The sequence below is a fragment of the Merops nubicus genome, unplaced genomic scaffold, assembly GCF_000691845.1.
Source record: "Merops nubicus isolate BGI_N331 unplaced genomic scaffold, ASM69184v1 scaffold11127, whole genome shotgun sequence".
Classification (NCBI taxonomy): Eukaryota; Metazoa; Chordata; class Aves; order Coraciiformes; family Meropidae; genus Merops; species Merops nubicus.
In genome coordinates, this window is record NW_008618333.1 from 47621 (window position 1) to 72844 (window position 25224).

General features: G+C 39.1%; 1 protein-coding gene across 2 annotated transcripts in view; it reads right to left on the reverse strand.

The window, feature by feature from the left end:
* CYFIP1 (cytoplasmic FMR1 interacting protein 1) overlaps nt 1–22749 on the reverse strand; it is a 55489-nt gene extending 32740 nt beyond the window's left edge. The window contains exons 1-21 of one of the 2 annotated variants that reach the window (XM_008943406.1): nt 22633–22749; nt 22327–22416; nt 20894–20971; nt 19732–19833; nt 18603–18784; nt 17365–17461; nt 17093–17221; nt 15675–15779; nt 15406–15497; nt 14069–14186; nt 13054–13176; nt 10862–10987; nt 10419–10585; nt 8875–9022; nt 6911–7064; nt 5516–5672; nt 4866–4962; nt 4448–4524; nt 4248–4356; nt 3557–3676; nt 1339–1538 (exon numbers count right to left, since the gene is read on the reverse strand). In XM_008943406.1, coding sequence (XP_008941654.1) covers nt 1339–1538; nt 3557–3676; nt 4248–4356; nt 4448–4524; nt 4866–4962; nt 5516–5672; nt 6911–7064; nt 8875–9022; nt 10419–10585; nt 10862–10987; nt 13054–13176; nt 14069–14186; nt 15406–15497; nt 15675–15779; nt 17093–17221; nt 17365–17461; nt 18603–18784; nt 19732–19833; nt 20894–20971; nt 22327–22416; nt 22633–22749 — 2588 coding nt within the window. The remainder of the gene's footprint in view (nt 1–1338; nt 1539–3556; nt 3677–4247; nt 4357–4447; nt 4525–4865; nt 4963–5515; nt 5673–6910; nt 7065–8874; nt 9023–10418; nt 10586–10861; nt 10988–13053; nt 13177–14068; nt 14187–15405; nt 15498–15674; nt 15780–17092; nt 17222–17364; nt 17462–18602; nt 18785–19731; nt 19834–20893; nt 20972–22326; nt 22417–22632) is intronic. The other variant, XM_008943407.1, reaches the window with a different exon arrangement.
* Nucleotides 22750–25224: the final 2475 nt, after the last annotated feature.

The window sequence follows — 25224 nt, forward strand, 5'->3', positions numbered from 1 at the left end:
GGGCTGTGGTTAAACTAATAAAAGGCAAGCCATGGGCATTACACATTTTCTGGGAGCTTTACTTCCAGCCCCCAACTGCCAAGTAACCTCTCTGCTTTTCATAATGCTTATTTCTCCTTCTTCTAGCCTTTCATTGTAATGTTTCTTCCTTTGCTTACATGTAGCTTTCATGAAAGACATTACCTGTCAAGAATCAAACTAGCAGCTGTCACAGAGCACCTCACTGTGCACTCCTGTATTTGCACACAGTAACCTATACAGTCGAATGCAGAGAGCCCATCAGTGTGTAGTCCATGCCTAACAGCAAGGCAGCAACAGACATAATGAGCACAGATTGAATTGTTATAGGAGTTATTGTATGTCCTTCAGAGCTGACAGGTGAAGGATTTAATCAAGTTTTTATTTTAATATTATGTTTATATGATTGTTAATACACTGCACTGAATATTCCAGTATTGATCCCTGATGCATCAATTACACAGTAGCTTTCTCAGAACAACATTCAACTCTCCTGTGCAAACAGATTCACTTAACAGAAGTTTCTTGGCTAAAACTCAACCACAAAGACCACACTTTTTTTTTTCAGACAGAATCTTGGATCTAGAATGCAATATAACGATCATGAACATGTCAGACTTGGAAAGCTCTCCAAGGAGACAGTGAAAGATGAGAACAAGCTTCCTTCTCTTCCTACAGCTCAGTATTCAATAGCACTTTACTGTCACTTCATAGGGTTTTAACCAAAATCTCAGTAAAGGCTAAAAGCAACACAAATCCTAAAAACAGCACACAAAGAGGAAGCCCAGAAATGCGAAAGTCTCAAGCACTGCACCTTCCCCTCATTCATACTTTAGATCTTGCCTTTCTCTATTTCCATTACTCACTCCCCTTAAAGGCTGCAACTGTCATTTCAGTGAGCACTGAACTCTTCCCTTCTCCAGAAAAAAAATCCTCTTTTTCCCATTAACACAGAAACGGGAACCTAATTTTATTTCCATCATCTCATAGCTGAGGGTCCATTTTACCAAAACATCTTCCTGATACGCACTTTGCAGTATTTTTGGACTCACTTTATTTTTCAGCATATAATAGCTAAGTCATTAAAATGTCAGAATTTGGATGCTGCAGTTACATTTGACTTCTATTATGGACAAATAACAGCCTTTCATACACTTGACAGTACTCAGTAAAATGACTCATGCTGCTTCGTTTCAAGTAAAGCATTAGAAGTGGAAAACACACTAAGTGAATGGAGATGGAACTGTCAGCATTTGCTAGGAAAGAAGTTGCAGAAGGGTGGTAGAAGAACTGCTGCAAACAAAAGGCTGCCATGCTAACCTGTTAGTGGATCCATTGTAGCAGTAGTTTGGAAGGAAATCATAATTGAGTTCCCAAAAGACATGAAGAGTGATTCTTCCATAAGGGGCTGACACATTGTGATTGGCTTCTCTGAACATAGCATCAAAGCTGTCCAAGGTCATATATCTACTCAGAAGCTTGTGAGTCATTTTGTTTATCTCTATCAAGCCATCCAGCTCCTACAAAAGAAACAAGAGGAAAGAAGGTGAGCAGTGCATTTAATAAAGTTGAGAAACTCAGCACAATAACCTTGACTAAAAAGAAGACTAGAAAGATGTCAAAATGAACAACTGACTCTCCCTCAGCCTTTTACTTCAACGATAAAAGCTGGAAAAAAATCAGTGCTTTTTGGGATTGTTTTGTAACTATCTCTCACTAAAACCTCCTGAGACTTCAAGGATGTTCATTAAAATTGGTCCGTACTGTAGATGGGTTTCAAGCTTTTAACAACTGTTACATAATGAGCTAGTCAAGGAATGCCCAGTGGCTTTGTTTAGCTGTGCATCAAACTACTGGTCATCTTCCCATACAGTGTTGTCAGATTTAACTGCTTCATGTTTCAAAGGATTTTCAAACCTGTGAGTAACATCTACTTTATGTAAACAGAAAAAGAACCACTGTGATTGTTATTACATTATTGAGTCCAATCTGAGGGGAAAAAAAAAAGCTCAGTCTTAACTACCTTCATTTAATTTATTTAGCTTGAAAAACAGCAGTAATTACTGATTAGTTAAGCTATTAGGATTATATTCTCACATAGGAAATCAAACAGTTTACAGCAGAAATTATTTTGCATAAAATGGAAAAAAAAGGAAGGGGCTACGGGGGAGAAGGAACATGGAAGAGGGACAACATCTTAGCCCTGACCCTTTCTAACTCAAGAAAGGGTGAGAACTTGTGACCCAAGAAACACATCATCAGTGGTTTCTGTTCATCTAGCCACTAGGAAAATCCTGCACCTAACAAAGAAAAACTACATTTCAATACAAAGGTTTTAGCACTACGCACTGAAAAGTCAAGGGGCTCCACGACCTCAGTATTTATCTTCAGCAAGGAATGAAATTAAATCAAGGTAGTTAACTGCATGATAAAATCTCACTGGTAAAATACTTATTATGGAAAGACCAATGGTAAACTTTGTTGCATTACTTTTAGTTTATTTTTCATTCCAGTCAAACTGAATGTGTCTGATTTTTTTCGTTTTTGTTGATTGCAGATTTACTTGTCAAATTCATGCCATCTGGAAATAAAATTTGGTTTTCAGCATTTTAATCAGGAAACTTACTCAAAAAGACACCAATGTTTCACAGATGCTCTTCTTCCACAGGCACAAGTCAGATCTTGTTCCTCCACAAAAAAAATTATTTTTGTCATGCTACAAAACCAAGCTGCCTGTGTAAACAAACTCCTTTTGATTCTACCAGGACAAGGCTGTATTTTTTTGGTCTGCAATTTATCTATAAGCACAAACATAAGTGGGCATTTATAAACATTTAAATCAGAAGAATGCTCATTTTCCTTGTTTGCTTGTGGCCCCTAGTGTATGCCTTCTCTACAATCTTACTCCCAAGGACCTTGGTTGCACATCAGAATTAACAAAGCCCACTGTATACTACAATGACAACAAAGGATTTGCCAGTATAATTTATGATGTAGCTGGAGGAGACTAAAAGAATGCCTTTTGCAAGACTAAGCTGCTTCTCTGGTAAGAGGTTTTGTCAACCTAGACTTAGAAAACCAGACAAACTTCAACTATAGCATTGTATGATTTCACACTTACAGAAAAATTAAAGCAAAAAGTCAGAGGGAAAACTTGTGTTATTTTTCTAATAAGACTGCTTAAATTATTTCCTATTTATATATGTGTTGGGATTTAACTAAGGTTTAGGATAAAACAAGTTTTCCTGTTAGTCATTCAGCCTCTTCTTCTTTCAAGAGTGGCTATACAAATATTTGCTGAGAGGACTTCTAGCAAAACCAGACAAAAGTTTTTTTGCTTCTGCCATTAGCAAACAAAGACAGATTTATAATGAAAACAAACAAACAACAAAAAAAAGGACAGATATCTATGATTCTTAAGGCTAATAAAAGAAATACAAAATAATTTGCTTGAATTAAATTTGTAACAAAACAAAACGAGTATCTAGACCCGAGCTGTAGGGATACTGCTCTGGCAAAACTGCAACACAACACTCACCACAATGGAAGTCAAATCCTCACTTTCAAATCGACCGATTGCCAGTTCCATTGACCTGTACATGGCTGCTGAAATTCGCTGAGTGATCAGTCGGTTCAGGTCTATCGACCTACCAAGAAGCTAAAAGAAAAGAAACACTATGAAGTTTTGAACCGAAAGTTAAATTACGAGACAAGCTGTCCAAGGACTATGAGAGTGCACAGAACAACAGATCTCACGTGGTGAACCTGCATTCCAAACACAGAGAAACAATGCAGATGGACAAAATTTATAAATTCATGAACAAATGAGGTCCTACAATTCACATCCCAATTCTCACAAAAAGAAGTACAATCACAAGTTGCATTTACACCTAAGTATTTATATCACCTTTATGCTTCCATGGCGTGCCAACAGCATAGTGAAAACTGATGAAAGACATTACTAGGCAGACAACTCTACCACATGGGACATTCCTGTTTGGCTTGTGTTTGCTTAACTACAACAGACTTTCACATCAAAACAGGATCTTCTAAGTTCTTTTCTTAATTTACTCCTTCGTATGACAAAAAAAAAACGCTGATCTATAACGTGAGTTATGCCACTTAAATGACAGAACATAAAGCAGAGAAAGTTTTATATACCTCCATAAATCAACATCACTGGAAAATTGCCAAGCAGCTGGAATACAACAGAGTATGTGTTCACTCACCTGGACATGTCTCTGTTTCAGCAGCGTCTCGTAGCGGTTAGACTGCAGCAACTGAATGGTGGCTCCCTGATTCTTGCATTCTGATCGTAATCGTTTGTCCAGAAGCAGGCTATTAAAAAAGGAAGAAAACATTTAAAGTCTATCAGACAGCAAAGCAGAACAAAAATGCATGGAATAAAAGATGTCACTACTGGAACTACCTGCCAGCCATTGCCTTGTAGTACGCAAATATTTGGTCTGCCAGCTTGTAGACAAATTGGTCAAAACATAGGTTTACCTTGTGGGGAAAACAGAGATACTTAAAATTAAAAGAGAGGAGTTTACCCAAGACCTCCCACTTTTATCAAACATAATTAAGAAAGTTAATGCATCCAAATTTCCCAGTGCAAAAGAAAATGACATTGAGTTTTCAGCATTAATTTGAGGCATTTTGCACAAGTCTGCAGCTTTCCTCATAACATATCACCCAACCAGTTACCCATCTTCTCGTCTTTCTTCTCACTTTGTCTGTTCTCTCCAACTGTTCCATATCTATCTCTTCTAATAGGTCTTAGCTTTTAGCATAATTTTCACATTCAGGTACAGACTATTTTTCTCCAGTAGGTAAGGTTACTTTACCTCTGCCTCAATCTCATCATAGAGGAACTGCTTCTTAAATTTAGTAAGTGCATAATGAGCACTGTCATTATAAAGGTCCAAAGAATACAGAACATACCTGAATGAAAAAGAATAAAAAAAGAGTTACATGTCTATAGCTGTTACGATCATGATTAGGATGGTGCAGTCAAGACGTTTTAAGCTAGTCAGCACTGTAATCTACAGGTGGTTCATGCAAACAGGGTAATTTTTTTTTCAGTTTATAGTATCAGTTTCTCCTCTGCAAAAGTTAAATCAGTTCAGAAATTGTATAGATACATTTGCAGACTGAAACTTGTTTTCTAGATGTGGCTTTCCATCAAAGTGGAACTATGCTTTTACCATTATGCATTATATTTGACATTTTTGAGGAGTAAGAAGAACTCACCCAGGGAAAAACATATTTGGCTGGTGCAATGATGCTTATGTAAAAGGTTTTGTATTTCAATTACTCATTTCAAAAAGAAAACTGACAATCTGAAAACTGGCAAATGTAAAAGGACAATTTTATGAAGGTTTAGAACACCTTCTCAGTGACTGCTTGTTAAAGCCAAATAAAGTAATAACATTATAATAAAGAACAGCATTCATTAAGAATAATCATGCAGTGCAAGAGCACCAGTAAGTCTTACTCCATCATTGATGCTTCTTTGGTCTCCAGAATATGGTCCGTCAGTATCCAAGGCATGGACATCTCAATGGGAAACTGGATTCTTCTTCCCATGGTCAGCTCTAAGAAGAATTCCCTGAACCACAGCTGGGACAGGTCACAGCATTGCTGCAGGGTTTCTTTCAGAATAAATAAGAAAGAATTACATTTCTTATAGAAATACATCAGAAACAATACAACTGTGATTCTGATGATGCAATGTGAAACAAAAAAAGCAGGCGTGAGTCACTAGAGCTATACATAGGCCAGATATGTAAACCAAATTCAAAATATAAAGCCCATGACTTTTTCCAAGAGTTTTGAACTCCACAGCGGCCCCCAAAGTGGTGCCTTATTACAGAAAAAAGCATGGAAGCGAACCAGACCACCAGTTAAACAGGAAAACTATGTACACATATAAAGGGGGATTTTGAGTTTAGTTTCTCAGTTGGGGCTTGGGAAAGCCATAGACTGAACTTGGGAAATGGCAAGTGAAGGAGACAAAATTGTACTGGATCCACCAGTACCATCTCCCCTCCTGGAGGACTGAATCACTCCACACGATCCTGTTGATTAGATGGGCAGGAAATGACAGACACATGAATGAGGGATTAAAACAAGAAGTTTCTAAGGCCATTGACAAGGGCATAAAGGTGTGCTTCCCACCTTTTCCAAAAACTCTCAGAACAAACCTTCTTCTGCAGAAGGCTTGAGAACCAAAACGGGAATGAACTTTTTACATTAAGATCTTCTGAAGACCTTTTGAAGTGCTGTACCCCAGTAGCACTATGACTAACATTAACAGGCTCCCCCCTCTCTGAGGGCAAAGGAGTCTGGTAGCAAAACAAAAATGAAAGACAACAAAGCATGGTGATGACAAAGACTAGATACATTCAATGTCAGTAGGTGAATTCTTTAGGACAGCATGTTTCCGATTACAATTAACTGAATAGTAAGAGTAGTGAAATGACATCAAATTTACCACAACAGAGAATTTGTTTACTCTGTACTTAAACCAAAAAACAAACCCAGGGAAAAAAAAAAAAAAAAACCAAAAAAAAACAAAGCACAAAAACTACTTCCTTTTTAAAATTTCAGTGTGTATAGGCTTATCTGTCCCTTGTTTATATAAATACGTACGTTAAAAAAAATAGAAAAGAGAGGTAACAATATGAAATTTGACACATTATAAACAAACGGATAACAAGTCGAAATAAAAATCCCACCACATTCACATCTCAGAAAAAGTTTGGACAGACCAAGGGTTTTGAAAAATAAACCAAAGGTAAGTTGACTTAGGCAATCGGAAACATTTTCCAGGTCGTGTTAGAGGTGTTAGGACATGCTAAGCTGGACACTGATCATCTACATATCTTACCACTGAAATTTATCAAATGAGTGTAGAAGAAAGACTCGCGATGGAATTTTTCTATGTCCAATATGGTGGGCCCCTCAAGGCTACTTCTCAAGGTTTTCTTGGAACCACTTTTGTCAGCAATGAGGGACTCTAACATAGTTCTCACCATGTAAAGCTGTATCATTAAAGGAAACAATTGTGGTGGAAAGGGGGGGAAAAAAGGAAAATACACACGGTACATTAGTTGAGCAACACTGAGAATTACTACCAGTAAGCGACTGCTCCACTTCAAATGGAAAACTGGCCCTGTGTGGGTAACAGCCTCTGAGGGGAGAGGAACGGCCGCACCGCTAGCCTACGCACCGGCACAGACACCTGCCCGGGCCAAGGGGACCTCCACGGGCGCTCGGCAGCACGCCGCTCGCAGTGCAACAGCTCGTATCACCACACAAAGTAAAAGTAATAAGTAATGTCTTACCACCAAAGTTTAAAAGAGGCGGATAGATGTAGGACTGCCTCAGAAACTTGTGTGTCACATGCAATAGCTTTTCCAGTCCCAGAGACTTGAGCTGCTTCAACAGCTCAGCAGAGTTTAAGGACTCTGTCATAGTGCGAACCATGTAGAGCTAAAAACCAACAGACAGGGGCAGGCAGGGGAGAGAGAATCCGTTAATAAAAACACATGGGTAAATAAGGAAGGGGAAACAGAAGCAGAGGAAACGTGTTAGTTTGTTAAAAATGAAAAGCAGCACAGCAAGCATGCAGAGAGGGACATACAAAAAGGTTTCTTCACTCAGAATAGTCACTGCAATCTGGTGCTCCCTCAAGCAAAAGGGAAATTTCCTGCTCTTTTCAGAGGATGCTTTCCAAGATTTCCAAGTATTACCAATTCATATGTAGCCATTTTACAACTGCATGAGACTGAGAAAAACCCATCTAAAATTGATGTACTTGACCTCCCTTCTGTCAGCCAAGACAGACAAGTGTGCCAGCCCAAAAGCAGGAAAAGCAGACAGAACCATGTATGCTGAACAGCCTGGTGCAGCCACTGAAACAAAGCCCTTAAACATACCAAGCACAGCAGAAGGATACTGGTGGTGATATTTAATTTCTTCCGCCCCACACCCCCTGAAAATCAGAACTCAAAACATTTTTTTCTAATCCCCAAAACAGAATCTTCTTTAAACTCATCTTACCTCTATTTAAGCAACTTTTTTTACCCAAGATTATTATCCATACATGCTCTCTTGCCCATAGATTTTAGGTATTAAAAGGTCATCTTTACAAACCACAGTTGCCTTCAATTTTTCACACAAAGTGCTCAGTACCTCATTTTCTTTGATGAGCTATGAATATCAGACCATACACTCTCCAAGCAAATTCACAAAGAAAATAAAAAATAAAATTATATGGAGGTAACAAGAACGACCATCTCAGTATGGGATTTTAATGACTACCACAGAAAACACACTTGAAAAACCTTGTTTTATCAGGAGCAGGAGATTAAGTAAATTTTAGGGAGCAGTTTTATTATTCATTACTGAACATTAAGAGGGATCTTGTCAGAAGTCAAATATGCTCCCACATTTTACAGACAATCGTTTCTATTTTACACGTATTTTTGCAAGAAAATCCACCAGCCATACCAGAGATGGGAGTCAGTCAAGAAATAAATAAAATAATTCAAAAATATTATTTAAAAAACATTATGAGCTCAGTGAGAAAATATTTCTTCCCAGAGGTTAAATTAAATAAATTGAACACTTGGAAAAATTATGCATCAGAGTAGAAAGTGACAGCAACCCAGACAGAGGATCTTGGTTAAGTATGTATAATTTCATAAAAATATATATATAATCAGAGTAGATTTTTGGCATTTAAAAAAAATAACCAAAACCTGCCATTTTTAAATAGTTCAGGCCAGGCAGAAAACGTTTCATGCAATGATTGTTGACAGATATCACAACCACCAGACAGGAAAATACCTGAGTGCTGGAGGGTCCCACTGCACGCCTGGGGACTTTGATGTCAAAACCACTTTTGGGGTCCTTCTCTCCCCTTAGAGCTGGGTCATTGAATGGCTCATGGCCTGCTTCCCAGTCACAGACTGTCTTTCTGATGGCCTGTAAAACACTGACCACATTTCAAGCTACATCAGACCAGTTCGCATCCAAGTGCACTGATGAGAACATTTTAATTTTTTTTTTTTTAAGCACTCTTCCACAAGCACAGAAATTTTGCAACAGCATTTGGGACCCTGGGACAACTCAGAGCAACTACAAATTATTTCAACAACAAATTCAAGAATGCCACATCCACAAAACAATCACTCTACAGTGTTTACAAAAAAAAAAAATATCGTCCAGAGCCTTCCTCCTCTGTCAGAAGAAAGTTGAGCTCTGAAACTGGTTCACCAGAGCCAAGAGTCAGTTATTGAGAATTCACCTCTGGGATCCTTAGAGCAAGCACATCAAGCCATTTTGTTCTCCTTTACGCAGATTATTCAATCAAACCAAAGCAGATTATAACCAAATTAAAGAGAGACAATTCTGGCTTTAAATGAAAAGAAGCAGCGGAATTCCTGTTTCCAGCAGAAGTCCAGGATTCAGCTGGAATTTATACGAACAGCTTCATGCTTCTAATTCCAAATACTGAACTGGACTTCAGATACTTGTAAGAAACACAGTCAGCCATATCCTGTGGCATGCTGAATGACCAAGCCATGTCTTCTCCCAGATCTGAGCAGGTATGAAAGCAATACTTCCCTATTTCATGAAAGTCTCTGTGTCTGAAAGACTCTCCCTGAAAACTGATAATTTGGAGCAATTTGTTTATTTTATGCTTATGACAGTATTTTTGTGGCAGTAAGAGCACTTAGCAATAATTAGCCAAAGATTTTCATCCCTAAGACCTATGCAATGAAATGTGGGAGTAAACAAATGGCAGAGTCAAGATTAAGAGCAAAAAATTAGGGGGAAAAAAAAAAGGTCAGGAAATGCCACCAGTCAGTATGGAGACAGATGGAGAACTTGGAAGAGAAGAGTAAAGCTAATAAGCCAAAAGCAGCAGAAGCTGAGAAACAAGGCAGGATACCAAGAGGGCAGAGATAAGGCTATGGAGTGGGATGTAAACATGAGACAGAAGGAGAGGAAACACTGGAATCATAAGGAAGGTGGACAGTAACAGGTTTCTTCAAAATAAAAACACTGGTCTTGCTTTCAATATTATTGTACTTATGTTTCCTTAAAATAAAAATAAACTACAAGGAACACAAGACTTCCTGTGGTAGTCCTGAGTGACTCAAGACAGCCTGGACTCTTACTGTAGCCATGTGAGCAGCCATTCATTTTTTCACTTCAGTCTTTTTCAACTTCCTACACATATTGGACCAGGCTAGCTTTGGATAACAGACAGACTAATACTGGAGTAACAGACTTAAGGAAGCCAAATTTAAACAGCTGTGCAATTCTGCAGCAAATTTAATAAGGTTTGGGAGCAGAAACATAGAAGATGAAAATGAGAACACTACCTCTGAATGACATTTTTCTTCTTTTTAATGGCTTGTCTTAATGGCTCTCTAAGTGTGACCTGAGCAAAGTCTTGAAGAGCTGCATAAATGGTGTGGCGAATGGCATGATTGAAAACACTTTCCATCCTTCCCATCAGCACCTGAAGACCTTTGATCATGGCAATCACCTGTAAAAATAAATTTGTGGATTATTCTTAGTTTGTATAAATGTTCAAAAGCTCTTTCTAAATACAGAAAATGAGAAAAAGAGGATTAGCAAGTTCCAAAAGGTATAGTTTTGCTGTGCTCCTTGTACACAATGAATGGAGGAAAACATGCTCTCTCATGGACAACACAGGGTATGCTGTCTTTTGGCACTGGGTGTAAAAAATGACTATACAGAACATTTTCCTTTGTATAGAACCAATCTTTGGAAAATCCCTGTAAAAAACTATTTGTCTTACCTCAACTAAAGCAAACTTCTCTTCACTCGTATAGTTGTATCTTGTTGCTCTTTCATACTCTTCTGCATTGTCAGGACAATCTTTATTAGAATATTTATCAGTTGGGTGTACCAGCTTCCATGAATACTGCAGTTCACAGAAGAATAGGGAGAAAAAAGATGGGAGAGAAAAAAAAAAGGCATGAGAAACACAAAACATAGGTGGACATAACACGCTTTAAGAAATATTCCAGTGCTTTCAAGAATATCTGAAAAATAATATTTGGCACTAGTCTCAAAACCTGCATAAATTCTGAAACTATCATCTAGTGGAAATGTCAAACAATAATTTGCCTAACATTTTCTTGAAAGCCAGCAATTGTGTGTTAGCTCAAAAAGTACAATTCACACTCAGCAGGTAATGCACTTCAGGGTATTTTTTACTAAATAAATGCTAGCGTAGGCAAAAGTTTCTTCTCTACTTCAAGCACAAGAAACACAGGAGGCCTCAGAGCATAACAAAAAAATCCATCACATCCCCACACAAAAAAAAACGAACTTCTGGCTTGGCCAAATATTGACAATTAGAATTCAAAAGAGCAGAAAACTACACTGTTTGGTTTGGTGTTTGGCGTTTTTTCTATGTGTGTGTGTGCGTACCCTTGGCTTAAGAGTGTGGAAATAGCTGTGTTATCTGTACAAAGAGGATGCCAGGGAAATTATCAAACAAAGATGAAGTATTTGAGGGTGATTAAGTTGACAGGATTAAGTTGGACACCAAATTTATGCTGAAACTTTTTAACTGAACATGATTCATGTACCGAGGTTCTCAGACACTGACTGAATGCAGAAAACAGGTAAGTAGACTACTCCAGAATGGATTCTCAGTCAGAGGACAGGAAGAAGGTAAACACAAACTTACATGAGAAGTACTTAAGGGAATCCATACAAATCAGAAAGACAGAAAAGCAGTGATAATAACAAACTGGGAGGATAAAAACAGAGCCAGGAACAAAGGACTTGCTACAGAAATGTAATAAAGTTACAGAAGATTGCCACTGTGAAGAGAGTCTGCATGCAGCCATTTGCAGCGACAGAAATAAAGGGAGAAAGCCTGGGCGTCGCAGAGCCCAGAAATAGATGAGAGAAACTTCTCTTATGAAGGAGAAAAGGAGAAAAAGATTTTCTACATAAGATACCCTGTTGATTTAAATAGAAATAAGATAATGCAGGAAAAAGCATGAATCATCTACAAGCTTTTAAAAGAGGGAGTTAAAAATACAGAAGAGAAAGACAACGGGGTCTCTAGCTGTGCCCACTGTGACTGCACTGGATCCATGCTGTGCAAACGGATTGTTGCTCCCTCTGACATCAGAGGAGGAACAAGTCTGGCTTCTCTCATACTGCATCTGTTTCAACCCTTCCTAGAACATGCTTTGGTATGGGTAAGATGTGCAGCTTTTATCTAAATGTCTGCAACATAAAAGGGAGTCCTGCATCCTTCCTGCAATTTCTGTCTTAAGTAGTTTCTTACTGGAAAAAATACAGTCATTTTTCTAGCTGGCATCTAGTTTTAAAATACAGAAAAACAAATCTGAAAGTTCTTTATCTCCCCTCATTCATCTCCTCTCCAATTTCTTTTCCCCACATTTACTTTCCTTTTGATGAAAAGCCTAATTTAAAGCCAACGGGAGCTTCTTCATGCATTTATGCATCTTTGGTTAAGACTGTACATGCTTCAATTTACTAAGTGATGATGTCTAAACATAGCCAGTTGAAGTTGTTCTGTCACTTCCCATGTGACTACATATTGGTATGGATATTTCTAACAGAATATAATTTTAAATAACATTTAGAGGAAAATGATATCTTAGTCTCCAAAATCAATGTATTAATAGCAATATAAAAACATCTCGTCAAGGCTCACAGGTGATCACCCATCCATTAAATATAACAAACTCAATGTCCTGTATGAGATTGTACATGTTACTGATCTTCAAAGCAGCACTTAATTTATTGCTAGCCTCTGAGAACTTCATGTGCCTTCCTCTGAGAATATGGTTTGTAGCAGAAACAGCAAAGGACCGAAGGAAGAATGAAGAAGGGAATTAAGGAAACAAAACACCACAAATTTTTCATTCCATTAGAGCAAAGCCTGCCCGATCTCACCAAGCTGCCTCTTTTTCATCTGGTTTTATTCTCCAGATAACATACCACTTCCATGACATGTGCACTCCACTGGGACAGAAGCTGCAGACCTTGGAGAGAGAGATCAAAGAGCTTCCGATACTCGGCATCTGTTTTTTGAGCTTCCTGTCGACCAGACCCAGTCACCACCTACAACATTATTAAACAAGAAAAACCCAAATTCACGTTAGAACATGCTGTATTCAGCATTCATAGCCAAATTTCTACATAGACTTCTTTTAAGCATTAAAACAGCATCATATAATCACAAAATCACTAAGGCTGGAAAAGACCTCTGAGATCATCAACCATCAACCCAACAGTATCATGACCACTAAATCACATCCTGAAGTACAATGTCTACATGTTTTTTGAACATCTCCAGGGATGGTGACTCTACCACCTCCCTGGGCAGCCTGTTCCAATGCTCCATCACTCTTTCAGTAAAGAAATTCTTCCTAATATGCAACCTAACACCTGCATTAATAACAGATTTTTTCCCATAGAGACTGATGTAGTTTCACAGATTTTGGTCAAGTCATGGAAACCACTGGTATCCCTAATCACCAAAATATTGCTCCAAATGAGTTCAGGACGCTAATTCAATATAATACATGTATGTTACATGTTCTATGTATGTATACATGTGTATACATGTGCTTGCTTGCCTTTTTTTTTTTCCTTTGCTAATCTCTTAACTTTTAGATTCATTTAAACTGCTGTGAGCACCCATTTGAAATACGAGCTGGACAACCTATTCCAAAAGAGACACACCAAAATTCTAGGATATATATCCTAGATAGATATAAACACACATTTAAGCAGAAGAATACTGCCATGTGTAAGATATATCATTATTTTAAATATAAATTGTATAAATATCATATGGAGACTGGGTGCTAGCCCTGCAGTCAGCTCTTCTTGATTCAAGTGATCAACCTTGTTATTTACCTAGCCTGAGGTTTACCTGCTCCTCGTATATCTGACAAAAATTGTTAACCAGTGATGAGAAATTTGCATGAACAGCTCTAATCCCACACACCTCACTGTTGCTGTAACGAGCCAGTTCTGATATGAAACGCATGTGGTCTTCTCTAATTTGGATCATCTGCTCACATATATTGTACTGGGGACTGCTGCTGGAAGACGTGCACGTCCATCTGTTGCAGACAACAAAAGAACCATCTAAATCAGTTTAGGGCACCTAACAGCACCACTACTACTGTAAAGAAAGAACCACATACACAAAAAAAAAAAAAAAAAATCTTCCTTCTCCTCCACTTGAGGCCTCTCCTCTCCTCACACCTCTACCTCTGACCCTGCACAATCCATTAGGGATGATTGCCATTCTGAGTTCTAACAGCACTTCTTCCAAGTCTTAAGAAAATCTTTTTTATTTTCTGTACTTTTTTTAAAGGCTGTCGCTATGAAACATGAACCAGCATCTATCTTCAGGAGCATTCAGTTAGAGGCAGGACTGAAAAGTATTGAAAGCAGGGCAGAAGTACAGGTATAGGCTGTAAGATACATCTAGCTACCTTCAGATTGTTTTCTGTTATTCTTGTTTAACTATGAAAAGCCTACAGTATGCTCCTAACTATAAAATAAAAAGGCATTACTAAATACTATCCACATGTTATCAAGAGGGACACAAAAGACATGCTACCAAGAATGTCATGTTAAGTAGCCTTGTATTTTTAGTAGCTCAGTAGGCCCACTGTTGTCCATTTTCTCTTAGCAATTACATGCAGGTTATGTGTTTTTTTCTGCAGGAATTAAAATGCAAAGCAATACATTCTAAATGCATGTAACTGCATGAAGGGAAGGACTTGGAGGAGCACAGTAACGTTCACTAAAAGCAATAACCATAAACCATGGAACCATTTATGTAAAAACTGGCTGCATTTTCCAGCCACATTGCTGTGCTGCACACCTAGCCGAAAAAAAAGGGGAGACAAGCTAAGTTGCCGCTCCGTGTACAATATACACATGCCTATTTACCCATGCACTACTACTGCTCACCTTGCTTAGTAAAATCCTTCATTTCTTTTAAAGAAAGTTTCATATTTAAAGGAAAAAATAAAAAGAAATTAGTGTAAGATAAAGTTCATTTCCTGCAACCCAGGTGATAAGAAATGTCACAGAAGCAAGAATGAGCTCAGCAGCATAGAAAGATCTTTAAACAATGCATTTCTTTAGTTGTATTTATTACGTGAAGTGCATTAATGGCAAAATACCCACACCAAATAGTAGACGGAGGCAAAAATCCTATTAATTACCACAGACCCACAAACTAATGGGTGATTATGAAATTACACTCCAAGGGTCTGACTTCTCCCAGGCCAGACACTCCCTTCTTTGTTTCCTTTGCCTCCTTACCTGGATTTATTTTCCTCATAATGGGCGCTGGTCTTAATGTATCTTGCAAGTTCAATTTGCATATCACCAAACAGTGGAACAACTTGCAACTGCTGTACACAGGGAATAAATCAGATTAGATCAGTTATTAAACACAAATCTTAATTAAAGGAAACTATTATCTACCCATATGAAGATCCAAAGTGATCCTTATTCTATGTAATTACATTTAAAATGCAGAGGGAATTGCCTTTAAAATCACATAGTAAGAAACACTTCTCTCAACCAACCTTAAAGAACTTGTCTATCTTGGCTAAATTTATCCTTTTCTTTGCATCCAGCTTATAGATGTTACTGACGCTTCCATCCATCAGGTACAATCCAAAGCCCATAACCTGAAAAAGAGAAAAACAAACCTCTCTGCAAAAGGACCTCAGGGGTACAAACCTGCTGCTCTAAGACCATTCTTCACATCATGAAAAAACGTAACACTTTAAAAACATGGTCCTGAAACACCCACCCTCTTTCAAACGTTCTCAAATACATACATTTCTGTAGTATTCTTTTATTATATGCATATCAGTAGTTTCTACATTAATATTAGCCTGATCAGTTATCCTTAAAAGATGCTACTTGTTTCTATGAAGGTTTAGTATACCAAAAAAAAAAAAAAAAAAAAAAATCAAAAATCACTGAAACTAGAGTCTGGTTATTTTTAGACAAGTTTTTTTCCACTTCCATTTTATTAAAAACCTGTATGTGCAAACTGACCTGTAGCAGAAGTTTAGATCTAACATCTCTGAGCTATTGCTTTTTATGGCTTTCGGTGCATCTCCGAATTACACACTCAAGAGCTCAGAAACACCCCAAAAAGTACCTAATTACATTGTGTCCAAGTTATTCAATTGACAAAGTTATAATTCAGTATTTACAATAGCAAGAGCTAAGAACTAGCAACTGAATGTGTTCTAAGCATGCATGTACCAAACGAAAGGCCTAGATATGAAAGACATGTTGCACACCTCTGCAGAGAGAGTGCAGTGTTCTAGAGCTCACATATTGTCTTATGATGCTTCAGTGTGGTCCTAATAAACAGAACTATTCAGAAGTTACACACTGAAAGGACTCAAATACTTTTAATGAGGCAAATTTTCAATTCTTACTCTGTATGTTCTTTCCCACTGCGAGATATGCAGCTAGTAACATTAACCACACCTCATGCTGCCCAGCACCCTCTCATTACATGTACATACTCCAGCTAACTAAACTTACAAACCCTAACTTTAAGCTGCTTCTTCCCAGAAATCTTTTATGTACCCAAACCACTTTTTATACAAACTTGTTGCACATCTAGAATTAAAACATAAGAATTCCCTTCTGTTATCGTTACACTTTGTAGAAACACAATTCCATGGAGTTAGTTTCCTAACAAGGCTGCAGTTCAGTTGGGTCAATTTCAATTTATCAAAACAAAACAAAAAGAGATTACAAACTTTGTAAATAAATTTAGTATGTAATAAAATAGAAAGGAAATGGAGAAGAAAAAAGAAAGAAAAAGGAATCATTTGAGTGATCTGGTTAATTTGGTTCCATTTAAAAACAAAACAAAACATCAACAAAAAAACCAACCAACCAACCAATCAGAATTCAAACATATATGTCCTGCCTCAACCATTCTTTTTAAATTTTGTACCAAAAAGAAACCTACTTTCAAAAGCATATGTTTCTCACTGGGCGTTAGATACATTTTGTTTTCATAGTAGTCCACACACAAATTCACAATATCTGCAAGCAGCTCTTCATAGCCAACAATCACCTCCAGCTGCTGCTGTAAAGACTGGGGGAAAAAAAGAAGAAAAGGATATTAGTCAACTACTTATACTCCACAGGGATCAACAGTTACTGCCAAACCGGACGACTTTTATTTTCAGTGTTTTTTAAAGCATTAGGTACTTTGAAAAAAAGACAGTTAAAGCTTACTTGTGTTATCTTGTTGTGGTTGGCAAGGAACATGGAGAGGTTCTGGGATTCTTGAATGGACTGAGGGTCTGCCATTTTCCGCAGGAACTGAGCAGCTCTTTAAAACAGAAGAAAACCCTTGCTGGTTGTAAGCAAACCTGTCCCCTCTCAACAGGAACCCACTCGTCACTAGATCTGCTAGGGCAACTGTAAGGTGTCAGCAGGTCTTCAAGTGCCAGTGCTACAGCACATCATTCACTGCTCGTACAGGATTGTCCAGCTCAGTGCATCTCCCACCCCCAAACTTCTGAATCAAGCAGAAACAGAACTTGGCAGATATAAACAGTACTTTTTTGTCAAGGCTTTATAAAATGGTTCTAAAGACTCAAGCCATGCAACAGCCCAGGCAAAGTCAGCCTTCCAGAAAGCAGAGTTCATCCTCTAGAAGCATGCCTCCAAAGAAAAAAAAAAAACCAAACACAAACCTAGTAAGTTTAAGAGGTCTCCAGGCAAAACAATGACAAAAGTTAACTACTGGTATAGGTAGATTTTAAATTTCATGTAAGCAAAGGCAGCGTACATAAAATTGTCTAGTCATTGCCTGAATGGTTTCATAAAAAACCACCAATGCTACAGCTGGTATGAAGACTCTCTTCCTCTGCTTCTCTGACCTCCATGTTTGCCAAAAGACACCCAATACCATCTGTCCTGGCTCAAGCACATAACTTGGCCACTGACAGCCCAGCCCTTCTCCCCTCCCTGCAACACCTGTGGTCACGATGACCCTGAACCACAAAGCTGGAATGTCTCAAGAACAAGTGCAATAGCTCTCAGTTGCAAATGTCAAACATGAATGCCAAAAAGCAGAGGAGAGGAAAAAGAAAGAGAGAGAGAGAGAGAGAAAGAGAGAAGAAAGACAAACAACCAGAAAGATGGCCTCCTCTCAAATTTAAAAAGAAAAGCTTTATTGAACAAGGTCTATTAATGATGTTTAGCATACACCAAGACAGAAGTATTTGGAAGCTTGGCATTGAAAGGCAGAAGAACTTTTTGCTGCTGGAAGAACAGCCTAAAGAAAACAGATTTATTCAACTGCCTAACTGTAGTCAATAGCATCCCTAGTTTCAAGGTAATCTCCCCCACACACAGACAGGCTCCTTCTAAAGTGAAAGCTGTCAAAAAAGAGCAGCTGCTGCCATCTCGTGGGAGGCCTGCATGCCGACAGCAGAAACCGGCTCCTGCTGCTCCCCGCCACTTACCGCTTGTAGGCCGAGTGGTCGTTCTTCACGCTGCATTTCATATTCTTCAGCTCATCCAGTACCGCAAACATGTTGATGAATTTGCCCAGCGTGATCAGATACGCTTCAGACACAAAGTCCTTCCTCCTCTCCGCGTGGCACAAGCGCCTCACCTCCCCACAGAACCGTTCAATCGCGTTTCTCTAATGGGGGGAAAGTGATTTCATCTTCTTTAGTGAGAAAGTGTATATGTTAAAAGACAGATTACAGGTATATTTTCTTAAAATGAAAAAAAAAAAAAACAAGCCCACAGCACACTGATTAACCGCAGTACGTGCCAACTTGCAAAATCACCCTGCTACTGCTTATGCGAAGGCTTATTTCCAAGCGCACATAAGGGCCGTTTGAGATGAAGATGACAAGTACAAAAAAGACAGCAACTTTGAATGCAAAGAGCAATCTGTTCTGAGTTTAGAACAAAGGGAGATTGTTTGTAGTTGGTAAGATCTGCCAGCTGAGGAAGACAACAGGAAATATTACATTTCATTCAGTCTCCTTTTCCTGTGTGCTCCAGGGCTTGCAGGCTGTAGCTGCTCGGGCTCCCTCCAAGCAACGCCTGGAAACATCCTCAGACCATTGAACCAAATGGCAAGCTGCCAGCACGGGAGGAAAAAGCAAGACAGACTCCTATTCTCCAGTGCCTGTGTAGCTCGGGTGGCTGGTGGTTCACAACAACTGGGTCAGCTTCCCCCAGTTCTGAAATTCCACAGCAAAGTTGCACCTGCTGCTCTGGTGTTGGCACTCACGGATCTCTCACTCCTCAACAAACAGTTTCTGTGCTGAGATGCTTTTAAGTACACATGCAAAACGTGTTATATTTCTATTCCCTTTCTTCCAGATCCCTGTCCCCATATCCTACATAGGGACCATACTCGACTACCTTTGATTCTATGCTGAAATTCTTCATGGAGACAACCTGAAACTTTTAAGATAGGCACTCGAAATTCTGCCCTTCTGTGAGACAAATTGGACTCTTTTTTTTTCAAAGTATGATGACTAGATTCAATATCTGAGCACACGATATCAAGCATACAAAACAAGAACTTAAATATACAAGCCTGCTGACAAATTTTGTTTCCATTTCCTTTACCTGAAAATACATAAAATTCATCAGTTTTGTGACTTCTGGCTCCAGAACTTCCACAGTTTTCTCATAAATTTCTACTCTGTTAGGCTGCTCGTTGCACTTGACCTGAGGATAATTAAAAAGGCCATTACACTTGGAACTTCTTCTGATAAAGTCTCAGAAGCAGAGATCCTGTGAAAACGCATTATCATCCTAGAGAGAAACTTAAGGCATAAATTTCTGGGTTGGGCAATTTTATGGTAGTCTTCTAAGTTAAACTGTGTGCAAAAACAAACAAAACAAACAAACCAAAACCACTCCAAATCAAACCAACCAACCCAACAAAACCCTCAACTTTTCTATTACCTCCCATCAAATAATGTAGTTGTCAAACACCTCTGTATGGTTAGGACAATATTCATCTCACATTACACCACTTTTAAAAATCATGCCCTCAAATAGGGCCAGAACTAGAAACTAAAGCGGGTTACTTGATGTTCACTCTAAATATTTAAACTACAGGATAAGCCTTCCTTGCATTTCAGTACAAAAATAATTGCATTACAAACTCCTTATAAAGTTGGCAGGTGTCAATTCACGGTTATGATTTTGTTCATTTTTCTGATGCATCTTAATATCCTTCCCACCCTACACATATAACTATTCCCAGACTCTTGAGGCTGAATTTCCTTCTATCCACCAGGTTTTACTTTTGTGTACAGATCAAGAAAACACTGTAGTTTCAGAAGCTGAATACCTAGGATATCTAGAAACTTAGATGTTAACCCGAATGTTGTTACATGCTATGCTATTTGTTAAACCTCATCTCAGTTAAAGTACTATGTTGTGGAGAGGGAAGGGTCCGCACTCAAACAGAATCTTGAACTCAAACAGATCAGACAATCAAAGGTTTTCCTTCTACAGCACATTACCCCTGTACTACTCTTGAACCAATCAGTGTGACTGACACAAAAGCCATGAGGTATTTTTATAGATAGCTCATTAAAAAAAAGTTTCAACTGATCCCCAAGTGTTAAAAGACAATTGTATGGCATTCACAGCTTAACAATTCAGGAGTCAAAGCAGACTAAGTTTTGGAGCTCATTAACTAAGCTCTATCTATGCAACTTCCCACCAAATAAGACAGAAGCACACACTGCAGGACAGCTTGATTTCCATCCTTTACCTGAGGAATGGCTCTTGAGCAGCTTCTCCATGTGTATAACATGACGGCATACTCCTGACCCTCTTCTAGCATTTCATTCTGTAAGAAAGACACTCAATATACTTGGGCATTATAATACAAAAGGGTTAAATCCACCTGTCTTGCATCATTCCAAACCTTTGTCCAAATAAACCTATTTCTCTTCTCAGAATGTACTCATACATATACTCTCAAACATATACTGCAAGCTGACCGATACATCGTACTGTATGTATGTAAAATAATATTGCCATAATTCATAGGCTCAGCTGGCATATCACATGTATCAAAAGCTACAGATGTCCAGCCTGGCTATAATACAACAGCTAAAAAAAATTCCTGAGTCATCTGTTTTAGTGCCTAATCTAATTCTGAGAGAATTCACATTGTCATCTTCACACCACTTAAGCCAACAAATACCTATCAAATCTCTAATCAACTACTGCAGCAGTCATGCTCACCTAATGACAAAAATTATTACCTTCCCAGATAAGACTGGGTTTTGAGTTGTTCTTTCACCAAAACTATAGACTGTGATCTATAAATATAAAAAAAAATGCTAATCTAAGGGGAGTGGATGGTGAGGTGGTATTTGTTTTTCTTTCTAAACTGGGGCACCATAGGTAGAATGGTAAAGGATGAAAGAGTCAACACATGCAGAGAAATATCCTTTTTTACATGTCAAAGGAGAGGTCCAACAACATCCAAACAAGTTAAGGAGTCACCAGATAATTTTAAATGTAAAGTGGTGTAAATTTACATAGTTTTCAGTGCTATGTAATCAGGTGCTTAATCTGCCCATGCCATTGCTTGTGAACTGGCCCGAAGAATTACAAGACATTCCTCATTTTCCAAGAGTGCTATGAAATGACAAGTTCGGTACAGATCAGCATTTGCAGCCTACATGTTCAACAGCTACACCATCTATAGAGATGAAGCTACTAGCACAAAGTCTTATCTTCTATTGTGGAACTGTTAAAAACCACAGAAAACCTTACACAAAAGCATGTCAATAAAACACTAACATACACACTCCTCAGTGAGGAAGTAAAAAAAATCCCTTCAACACCACTAAACTGACAGACAAATAGTGGCAACTGGGAGGATAAAAGGTAATTTTTCTCTCAAGTTAGAACCACTTGTTTGTCAATAAAACTAACTCACCTCAGAATACTGGAAAAATGCACAATGAAAGCAGAAGACTTTTGAGCAACACTGTTTGATCAAGAAAAAGAATTTTAAATCCATCATGAAGTACATGTGTGAAAAAAGAAAAGCCACCCTGGGAGTGTTGTAGGTAACCTGGTTTCTGGTTTTCTGTCACCACAATTCTTACAATGATGAACTGCAAGAAGACATGCTCCTCTTCTTTAATTCCAAGTAATACAAAAGCATATAGCTGAACACCTACTTACCATGCTAGAATGGACTGTAGCTTGTTCAATGTATCTCGCAATGCCAGTGACAAATGCATTTCTGTCTTCAAAATTAGTGTTGAAGTTTGGCTGCAGAGAATGCAAAATACAGTATTAAGTCTTCGGCAGTAAAAAGAATTGTTATATATATCACAAATATAACAACACTTTGGGTTTTTTTGTTTTGGTGGTGGTGGTTTTCTGTTGTTGTTGTTGTGTGGTTTGTTTTTTTTTTTAAAGCACATACTCTTTTTCTTAACAGCAATGGGAAATGGAAAAACTCTTTTTCCTACACGGAGAACATACCTGGTAAAGCAGAGATGATGGTGGGGGTTCAATACACGGCTGCTGATCTGGCAACGGTAATTCTTCCAGGAGATCCACATTGGACAAGGCATCTTCCAGTGTAACTTGAGCAGTCATTTTGCACCTGGTTAAAAAACACATACACAGATAGAGATATATACGCACATAACTTTTTATGTGGTACAATAGACAGAGAAAACAAGTGAGTAAAATGAAAAGCAGGGTGCTGCTTATGTTGTGGGAAAAGTGCAGTTTCCCTTCAGCCATAATGGAAGGGAAACAGTCAAACTAAACTCCAGTTGATTTTCATATACAAGTTGAAAAAAAATACTTTTAGGAGCAACATCTTCCTCCTTACTTTTAGGAACTTTTAGGAAACATTTTATGAGAAATATTTCTCTTCCCTACCTCTGCACACTAGAAATACACCAAAACATAAAGGATGACCTCTAATGCTTGGTTTTGAGCCATGTATCTTCAAACCCTGATGCACAGATACTACTATCAGCCCAGCTTCAGGAGACCTGGCTGTCAAAAGGTGCCAGCAGTCTCCAGCATTTCATGTCCATGAAGATGGGCATCTACAGCCACTTTGAGCAGTTAGCGACAGAGAGGCCCAACACCCCTCAGGGCCATGGTAATCTCACTACACCTCCAACTGCTGCCACTGCATGGGGTTTTGAACCAGGAACTGCAACAAGAAGAGACTTTAGGGAGAAAGCATGGGGTGTAATGACTCAATCATCTACCTCTGTATAATGATCTACTCACTCTGCTTACTAGAATAAAAAATTCCTCATTGTTAAGGCAACATTTGTAATCAAGCTGTCTTTTTTCTATAGGGGTTTGAAAGTTATATTCCCCCACCTACCGGAGCAAAATCATGGACCTAATGTGAAAAGAGCAGCTGAGCACTGCCCTTGGCTCTAACCAGGAGGGCAGGAATACCAAGCACTCACACCTCAGAGGAGCAGGACCCATCCTGGCACATCACCCCCATGGAGCCATGCCATCCCCACATGCAAGGAGGGAACAGGCAGGTCTCACCACAGGTTTGTCAAAAACTCACCACAAGAGAGCCAGGACGGGCTGGCAATCCCATCACTTGCTGTGCTTTCAGTGGCCTGGCAGAAAAACCTCCTCACTTTCTCTTATCTCATTATGGTTTCCCAGGGAAAGCCCCAAAGAAACAACGGCTCTACCTCCATGAAAAGGTTCAGCTGACCAAAACCAAACCCAAAAACCAAAGCAAAGGGAAGGAAGCAGCCAGAAGTGATTACCTATCTACCTCAAGACCAACCCTGCATCCCAAGCCACTGCCACAAAGCTAACTAACGTACCACGTACGGAGAGAGCTCACCGAGAACTTGAAACAACCACCAGTAGAAGGGTCCGGGGCATCTGCTTCTTGAAACTTCAGCCCAAACTTTGCTTCAAGCCTCAGCATGTGTGTTTTTGTTAAAATAAACAAACGCACACCCATATTGTGCAATTTGTGACCCCTGCCAAAGATGAGGAAGGACTGGACTGACAGGAGAGCTGCCTGGCAGACCTGCACTGGGACGCTTGCCCAACACCTGCCTACACCCATCTCAGGCTCCATCACAAGAACCACAGGTATTCTCAAATTAGAGATCAGCAAAACACACAGCATCCTCGCTTTGATAAATAAACAAATGCCAAAAATGTTCCACATGTGGGCAGAAGTCCTGTGAGGAGGTCAGACTCTCAACAGTTTTACCCTAGAGGAAACGGAAGAGAGCTGCCAAGAGGCCAGGGCATTTCAAACAAACAGGTTTTTAATTTTCGGTCCGAGTATCTGCAAATCAAGCTTTGGCTACAGAAAAAAAACAACACAACACCTTACATAGGTTATTTTAACTGAGAAGCTCCTTCCAACTTGAACCTTTCCCTCTTCTCTGCATCTCCACCAAAGCAGAAGCACCTGACCATGCAGCTGCTCCGGGATGCCCTGGGGTCAGCGAGGCCACAGCCCTCTGCCCCGCTGCACACAGGACAGACAGATGCCCAAAAAGTGCCTGCCCCAAGCAAGAATAGGGGCGTGCTACAAAAAACTGCTGTACCCACGCTCCAACACCACAGTGAAACATGGCTGCACATTCTACACCAAAAATTACTACTTTTATCTGTCAGTGAGTGCAAGAAAAGCATCAGTGCCCTCTCTCCAATGCACACATCTTCCTTCTCCTCTCAAACACGGCCCATTGATGAGTTGGGTCCCTGCTGCAGGGCAGAGCCAGGCATTCACAAAAGTCAGGCTCTTGACTTGTGTTTCCTTGTCACTACAAAGAACTATTAGGAAGATATGGTGTTTCATCCCCATACATCACATTTTTGGCCTCAAGATTTGCAGCTGCATAGGGGTTATCCTCTAGCATCAGCTTTCTATGATCAAACTATCAGACAAGACTAGCTGGATTTTTTTTTACTACTGGGAAAATACTTTAAAAATAGAAGCCAAAGGATAAGCAAAACCAAAATCCCATCTCATGCTGCCATCCATTTAATAACACTTGTCTAGGAAACCCCACTGGCAGGTCAGAGTGCCATGGTTTAGAGTCAGGGCCACCC